Source organism: Drosophila montana, unplaced genomic scaffold (assembly GCF_035044405.1).
Source record: "Drosophila montana isolate Dmon_TW-CO22-7 unplaced genomic scaffold, ASM3504440v1 contig_3319_1, whole genome shotgun sequence".
Classification (NCBI taxonomy): domain Eukaryota; kingdom Metazoa; phylum Arthropoda; class Insecta; order Diptera; family Drosophilidae; genus Drosophila; species Drosophila montana.
This window is the reverse complement of record NW_026998204.1, coordinates 651,597-660,039: the sequence shown is the minus strand read 5'-3', so window position 1 is coordinate 660,039 and position 8,443 is coordinate 651,597. Positions and strand designations below refer to the sequence as shown.

Sequence of the window (8,443 nt, the reverse complement as noted above, 5' to 3'; positions counted from 1 at the left end):
TTATTAATTTAGTCATTAATGAGCTTTCGACAGCCGATTACCGTGGCTGATAAACTCTTTGTGATTGCATCAACTGTCACCGCTCAAGGGTTACTTTTGGGCATCTTGTATGTGTATCGGACTTATATTTCCAGAGATATATATTCCAATTTTAATTCTTTTTAAAAACTTCAATTGACTATAACTCGGGAATTTTAGCTCTAATCTACCCTCTCTGTACTTGAGTTATGGCCATTTGAAGTTTTCGAAAAAATCGTAAAACTTGAATATCTCGAATACTTTTAGCCCGATATCGGAGTGATATAACTCTTTCGACTCGTATTGAATCAAAAATAGCAAACATTTTTATTACATCACAATTGGTTTACGTGATATTTTACCAATCCTGGGCTTTATCGTGGACAAATGTCAAAGGCGGCTTTTTTGAATAAGGCTGCATCGTCACGTAAGTAGTCGGGGAATATTCGGGGGCGTCTCCTATGTCGTGGTTGGAGGAGGTCCTTGAACGATCTTCTCTTGAGCCTCCTGACTACACACCTCCCAGCGAGGTCTCTTGCTACCCGGTTGCAGTGTCGCTGCAAGCGTTCGTTGTACCGGTTGGTGAATGCTCCGACTTGGCTGTCTATGGTCTCCATTTTGAGGTCTCTGTGCAAGGTAGAATTTCTGACGTACCAGTCAGCGCCGGTCATTCGGCGCAAGGCCAAGTTTTGCCCCAAACCTGGCTACCGTTTCTACAAGTTGGCGCCACCACGACGTTGTAAACTGCCCGTTCGCAGGGTGAAGGGGGCTGGCATCTATCCAGACTGCTGGAGGGCCCTGCCTCATTGTGTAGTTGAAACTATGATAGTTATTTGTAATTATATGAATTTGAAATAGAACGAGTTTAAATGGAAAATGTTTGCAGTCTGCGGTGCTTTCACTTTGTGGTTAACGATTTGCAATTAAAATTTGGCGCCATTTCCCATTTTCATTTCCTCCAAATGCCAAAATTGTTGTAGTTTATGTGAGCTAAAACTTGTATATTTATTTTGTGCTAATATGCATTGGGATTAGGATGTTTTTTTTTTATATTAATATTTAAATCAGTTTTCTTTAGGAATTTTTTGAAAGATTACAAATAGATCTCTATGCACATTAAAATCTATTTGAATTGCCGATTTATTTGCTTTACCGTTCGGATGTTGCAAGTTCGAGTTGAGAAACTTTCTGTTCACTGGTTCTTGGCTATACAAATGATGTTTACAACGACGAATTCACTAAACTAAAACACTCACGATATTACAGAACTAAACAAATACGATTACTCACTTATATGCATATATGTATAGATAAATGTATCTCTGTGGATTTTGATTGAATTGTGGAGTTGAGTTGTTGTGAGAGATTAGCGTGAAGAACTAAGGCTAACACTTGAGTTTAACTTATGTGAATTGCTGTGCCTGGCCCTTGAAATGTGTAGGAATGCAGGAACCATAGCCGCTGCCTGGCTAGACCATGGAGATTAGGCCCTTGTTTAGATTATCGAGATGCTCCTTGGCCTTGATGCGTAGCGTGGCAATCGAATTGCTGCGCATGTCCACTGAAGGCGGCGTTGCGGCTGATGTGCGCTTGATGGCCAGCGAGGAGGGCGGCGGGGGACTCTCTCTGCCGACATCGAGCAGCTCGTTGGTGCACTTTTCTAGGCCGCCGGCGCCGTTGCTGCAGCTGCCGCCATCCGCATCGCTGCAGTCGCGCAGATCGCCATTGGAGTCGGCATTGGAAATGCTGAGGTTTTGCGGTGACATGCACACATCCGGGCCGCTGCACTCCAGCGACGACGACGAGGACGAGGCGGTCGAGCATGCAGTTGTCGTGGCTGGCGTCGCGCCGGTCGCCGGCAAGGGCGTCAGGCTGGCCACGTTGCCGTGATGTGGCGACAGCGACGTCGCGTGCGGTGACATGCGTGACAGGTGCGGCGAGAGATGAGACAACGGCACCGCATGATGGCCGGCATGTGCATGTGGATGCGGCGGCGGTGGTGGCCCGGTGGGTGGCGGCGCCAGCTGTCCGCTGTGCGGTCCGTGCGGCGGCGGCGGCCCATGGTGATGGCCCATGGCAGCCAGGCTGCTCATGGTCAGATTGCCCGGCGCCAAGCTTAGCGGCGGCGTCAGATAGCTGGGGTAAACGGTTTGCGGATGCGAAAGAAAGCCTGCGAATGCAACAAAAAACCAAAATGAGTTAAGATCTAATGCTGCCACGTGTAAAAATTACCTGGCAGCGCGCTCAGCAGCGGAGGGGATAGCCAAGGATCCACGGGCAAACCGGATGCACCGCAGCCCAAGCGATGCGGCAGCTGCGTAAAGTGCGTCAGGCCCAAACGCAGGCTCTCCGACTTTTCCTGGCGACGCCACTTGGCGCGTCGGTTCTGAAACCAGACCTGAAAGAGATAAAAAGCAAACAAGCGGCATAAGTGTCAGTTAATTAAACAGCAAAGCGCGCAAAAGCAATTAAATGCGCCACTTGAGCCGAGGAGACGAGCGCTAATTTAATCAGGCGCAAAATGCGAGTGTCTAAACAGCCGACAACAACAACAACAACAACAACCGCAACAACAACAAGAGGAAGGTCATCAAACATAATTGGAAAACTGAATGAGCTTAATTACGCGGCCATGACGAGCTGAAGAAGAGACTCAGCGGAGAACGGGCAACAAGACATCAAGTCGAACAAAAAAGCAAAATGGCCGCCCAGCCAAATTGTTAATGAAAGCAGCCGCACACAAAGCCAGAGCGAGATAGACAGCTAAAGAGCGATGCGGCGCCAGAAGAGAGGAAGAAGAAATGGGCAACCAGAGCAGGCAGACAGACAGCTGGACAAACAAAATGGCGTAACAGCAGCAACAACAACAAGCAGCAGCAGCAGAGACAGCGATTGACGTGGCCAAAGCTGTTAAGCGGCAAATGCTGTAGAAATAAAATTCAATTAGTGCCCGTAGCTATAATTAGAATTATCGTTACAATGTGTGAGCGTGTGCGTGTGTGTGTGTGTGAGCGAAGCTTTCGAACAGCTCTGCCAACCAGAGCGCGCAGGCAGAGCGTCTGTCTAATTAAAGCAAAGAGAGCAAAAGCCAGAGCGCGCTGCGAGCGAGCGAGCGAGCGAGAGAGTGCGAGTGATGAGAACGTGCATGCGAGCGCGTGTGAGTGCGAGCGAGCGAGCGTGCACGTTTGCCTGCTTTGCCAAGTGGGAGGCATATTTTGGATTTCCGTTGTGCCGCCGGCGTCGCTGCTGCTGCGCTCAAAGTAATTAAATGCAATTTGCGCAAATTAATAAGAAATTATTTCTGATGGAAATTTCATTACCATTATGTCGTAGCCGTTGTTGTTGTAGACGCCCTTGTTGTTGTTATTTTTAGTCGTGCTCTGCCACAAAATACATAAACAAGCAGCTGTATGTCTGTGTGTGTGCGTGTGTGTGTGTGCTGTCTGCTTTCGCTTTGGTTGCTGCGGCTGTTTAATTAAACATAATGGCGCGTAAAATTATTTTCGTTGTCAATTTGACGCACAGCCAGAAACTGATTTGCATTACAAATATGCAGAGCGTGCAGTCGACTGCGACTGCGACTGCGACTGCCTGGGCGCAGAGCACGACGCCGACTGTTGGGTAAATGTTGTTGGCAAATGCAAACAGCAAGCGAATTGTTGTTCTTGTTGTTGTCCTTCTCTATGCGAGTAAATCAACTTTGGCAAGTAATTAAGGCTGATAAGTTGTTCGGGCTGCTGTTTAATTGCCTATTCGGTTAGGTGTACAATACAATTGCTAACGAATACACTTTCTACTTCCGCTTATGCCACAAAAGTGCATATTCAACATTTTGTGGAGCTCCAAAAAGTAGGCAACAACAAGGAGTACCAAGTACAGTAAGCCCTCGTACAATGCAACACTCGACGTACACAATATATATTTGATTGATTTAGTTTAATTTAAATGTGTGGAAAGGGCATCTCTTATTTAACTTCAGTTCATTAGAAAATGTTACCTGACTTTTTGAATTTTATTTAATGAGTTGCTTTGAGCGAGTGCTTACTGTACGTTTGTCTAATTATGGCTAATTGAGATCAAATTGAATACAGCTTTCAATACTTGACATTCAGTATAATAATCTGAAAAAAACTTCTGCTGATTTCAAATTTAACTTAATTCTTAGCTTATTTTCACATTTTTCACTGGAAACTAGCTCTAGAAATTTTCCATTTTCAGCTTTGGCTGTTTTGCAAGATCAATTAGCACAGCCGAGTGACAAAAATAACAAAGCTCAAGGAGCAGAGCCAACTCAAAGTCTAATTTCCTGTCGCTCAAATCTGTACGAAGAAAATAAATTAAAGTTAGCAGCTTTAGGCCACACACTCCCTCACACACACACACACACAGAGCCAGAGCTTCAAATGTTAAATGAATATTGACATTTGGCAGAGTGCGGCCAAATGGGCCACTCAAAAGCCAGCCAGGCAGCCAGGCAGCGAGCAAGGTTTGAGCTGCCGTTCGGCGACTGTTATAATTTGAGTTTGTGCTTCTTCATTTTAATTAAATCATCAAAATCAATTTTGTAATTTCCATTCATGGTGCGTCATAGGCGCCGCAAAGCGAGAGTGAGTATGAGGGAGAGGCAGAGCAGCAGCCAGAGCGAAAGAGAGAGAGAGAGTGTGTACTATTGACGTGTGGCACGCCCATCATCAACGTCGTCATCATCAACATCATCATCATCATCATGATTATGAGCATTACCCCAACCAAGCAAATTGTCTGCTTTCATCTTTGGCTGTTGCTCGCTGGGCGTTCTGTTGTGGCATCAACAGACTCCCCCCCGACTGCCCCGACACTCCCACTCCCGTCAAACTCAATTTTCCACCCCATAGACACAAATACAAACACACACACGCACACACACACATATACACATGCACAGGCAGCCCGTTTCAGCCATTTTCAATTTAGCCACATTCTCCGCCGTCCGTCTGCCTCGTCGAGCAGCATCCACGCCGATGGCTGCCTGCGGCATTTGGCATTCATGTGAAGCTCTAGCTGGAGCCGATGCTCAGAGCACACGCCACGCCGCAACAGCGCGTTGCACAACCCCACTCCCCCCTCCCCCCACCCCCCTCATGCTCGCCTCGTCAACCACTTTTCAACTTTAATCTTTTTCATAAACTTCACATTGGCAGCAAACAATTTGCGTCGCCGTGTCCCCAAAAACAGCGCTGCCAGCGTCGACGTCCACCCCAATGGAACGTAGTTAAATGGCATTGGGCGTTGCAACCCCCCACAAAAGGACGTGCCACCCCCATGGCGCCCGTTATGCTCATCGTGTGCCTGTTGTCGTTGTCGTCGTCTTCTTTAATTTTGTTCGCAGCAAAGTTTTGCCGTTTTATTGGAAAACTTCTGCCGCAAAGTGTCGTCGCCCAAAAGCATACAAGGCGTATACGCAATTTGGCTTGTACTCTCAACTCTCTCTCTCTCTCTCTCTCTCTCCTCTCTCTCGCTCTCGCACTCGCATACGGTGGTATATGTGTGCACTATGGCACAAATTGCTTTTCGAATGTTTTTGACAGTTTGCAAATTGGAAAATTGACTTTTAACACACAAGAGTTCAGCAGCTTAATAAAACTGTTGGCCAACTTTTACTACGCACAGCGGAGAGAGCGAGAGCGGGAGAGTGTGAGAGGGAGAGAGAGAGGGAGAGTGAGAGAGAGAGGGAGAGCCTTTGGCCAGTTGGGCAACATCTTGTCATTACACGTTCATTGTTAGGGGCTTCTGCTAGAGATGGGCGCGTGCCTCCCTCTCGAGCACGAGCACGAAAAAGAGTTTAGCTAAAGTTAACAGATGTGTGTAAATGAGAAAGATGTTTCGATAGTTCGAGCTGTGCACGACGTCATCTCCAGCTGCTGCATCCATATGCATGGCAATACTTCCGTGTTGGGGCCTCTGTCTCGGTTTTTGTGGCTAACAAATTGGAAAACGTTTATGGGCCGGCTAAGTGCTCTTTGGCTAACTAGCTTTCGCCTCGTACACAGCGTATAATTGTGCTTATCGTGCAATATAAAATCTAGACTGCCCGCAGGCACTGCAATTATAGATCGCATAATCAACCAGACCGTGTCATGCAATTCAATCAAATTGATTGAAGCGAATGCATTTGCCGCTCGTTGCGATAAGCAGTTAATTGCATGGAAGAAAAATGAAAAAAAATGCGCGCTCGCAATGCATTGTAATTAGGAGCCCGGGCCCGGGCCGGACGGACAGCCCGTTGCGCTCAAGGATATTGATAGCGGCGCCTAAACTAATGCCAATGCCATCTGCATGGCCGTGTGTGTGGAAGCTTTAATTCAATTAAAAAACTGCCAGGCCAGAAACGAACCCCAGTGAACCTGAGCCCGACCCTAATTATATGCCCGGCAGGATTTCACAGACACAGACATCAGTCAGGCCTCAATGTGCGCCTGTCATAATTCCAGCCAGCCAGAGCCAGAGCCAGGCCCGAGCTCCGCGCTTCGAGCTCAAACAAAGACACAGCGTGGAGTCCTTTGCGCTAGTTTATGACATGTTCTCCTTTGTTGGCTTTTAGTTCCGGCCCTTGACTGGGCTTAGCCAGCCCAGGCCCAGGCCCCAGGGCCATGTTGCATGCCCGGCATCCTGTTTCGGCTGCCACCGCGACCCGACTTCGACTGCGACTGCGACTCGGTTTCGGGGCAAATTAGAGCCAAACAAAAGCTTGGCGGGCACAAAGCGCGCACAGCATAAGATGTTTTTTAATTAGTTTAGGAGCCGACAAGCATATTGATTTACACTCGATGCCGCTTCGCTCTGAGCTGCTCTGAAAAGGACTGTGAAAGCTTTCTCTGCTGAGTTCTAAAAAGATCTCTAGATTTCTCAATCCGAATATTGTTGTCTATATATATAAAACTGTAATGAAAGTTTGAGTATCTTTACATTGTCTGATGTATATGCATGCTGGGGCGGGCTTTTGGGGAATTTCACTTGCAAATGTGGAAAATTGGCGGAATACAATTGCATGCAACTTCTTTGTTTACCATCAGATCGCTTTCAAAAGCATTTTTAAAGAACTTTGTGAAAACTCAGTCCAGATGTGTTTCACACTTTTCGGCAAATCCACCGCTCTAGGTGAAAATGGAGATAAAACTCACTTTCAAGGATATTTTAAGAAATCAGTTTCTTGAGACGTGGAATGGATGTCAATACTAGCTATTCATTTGGCCTGGCAATATAGGCGTTAGGATTTACCAAGTGTCTGCTGGACTGCCTAATTATCCTTAATAACAGTTTCGCTTGCATTCAAAACGTTGTAACACAAAGCGAGGCACACGACTTTGCACCCCCCCTTTTAACCCCGCCCGTGGCGTGCTGCCAGCCGCAGACAAGATGCCACGCCTCGAATATCGCATGTGAAAAGTCAAAGGCGAGTGTTGAGAAACGTGCGACGAGTGTCCTTCTGCGTCTGCGACCCCGCTCCAAGCTCAACACCCACTCGATCAACGCGCTCGAATTTCCCTCAATTTCAATTGTGGCCTTTTATTTACTTCTTCTTCTGCTCAACTTCAACTGACTTTGACTTGGACGCGGGCGGGGTGTGAGGGGCTAGGTAATTCGACTAGCTCGTTGGGCTGTTTGTCGGGGCGTGTGTGTGTGTGTGTGTGTGTTTGCCAGCGCCACGTGTCACCCTGTATTTAATTAGCTATTTATTTACTTGCTGACATGCCGAGCAGTAGCCGAGCCGAACGAGAGCGGGGCGGGGGGGTTGCTCACAAAGGACGAACGCACGCACAGTTAATAAGCAGTTAAATCGGCTACAAAGGACGACAAATATGCCCAGCAGCAGCAGCAGCAGCAGCTGGTTGCCTGACGCAAATACCAGACCAGAATCGCGCGTCCGAGCCGGGATTGGGAATGGGAATGGGCTAGCGAGTGATTAGGACTTGGGTTGGACGTAGTTCGTCTGTCACACGCTTTACATGGCCTGCACTCCCTCCCTCTCTCTCTCTCTCTCTCACACTCTCTCCCTCTCTCTCTCTCCGTAAGTGCTGTTGACACTCGCACGACGCATTTTTAATTTGCAACTGTAGCAAGGTGAGACGATCCAGGTTAAGTGCGAGGGCAGCTGCTAAAATTGTTACTGCAGCTTGTTCTTGAATCGAAAGTGAACACTTAAACGGAATTTTCAGAAAAACTAGAGCTTATAGTGTTGAAAAATGGTAAACAGAATTTGTATGAAAAACAACAAGAGATACGTCTTATAATTGTGCTTTGAAAGCGTGAAGACGTGAGCAAGCTTTAGCTGTGCGGGCGTCGGAATGAGTAGCGAGAAGTCGCTGGTTCAACTCCAGCATTTCTTTGTTTAATTTGTTGTTATTCACAAGGAAAAAGGCAAAATAAAGAAGTGAGACGCGTAGTT

At 47.2% G+C, this 8,443-nt stretch overlaps 1 protein-coding gene across 2 annotated transcripts in view; it reads right to left on the bottom strand.

Moving 5' to 3' along the window:
- Positions 1-826: 826 nt before the first annotated feature.
- The window catches only part of Rx (Retinal Homeobox), a 34,175-nt gene continuing 26,558 nt past the window's right edge, over positions 827-8,443 (bottom strand). For both annotated transcript variants that reach the window (XM_064690978.1, XM_064690979.1), the window contains 2 exons: positions 2,251-2,416; positions 827-2,188 (listed from right to left, as the gene is read on the bottom strand). In XM_064690978.1, the coding sequence (XP_064547048.1) occupies positions 1,488-2,188; positions 2,251-2,416 (867 nt within the window). In that variant the 3' untranslated portion in view covers positions 827-1,487. The remainder of the gene's footprint in view (positions 2,189-2,250; positions 2,417-8,443) is intronic.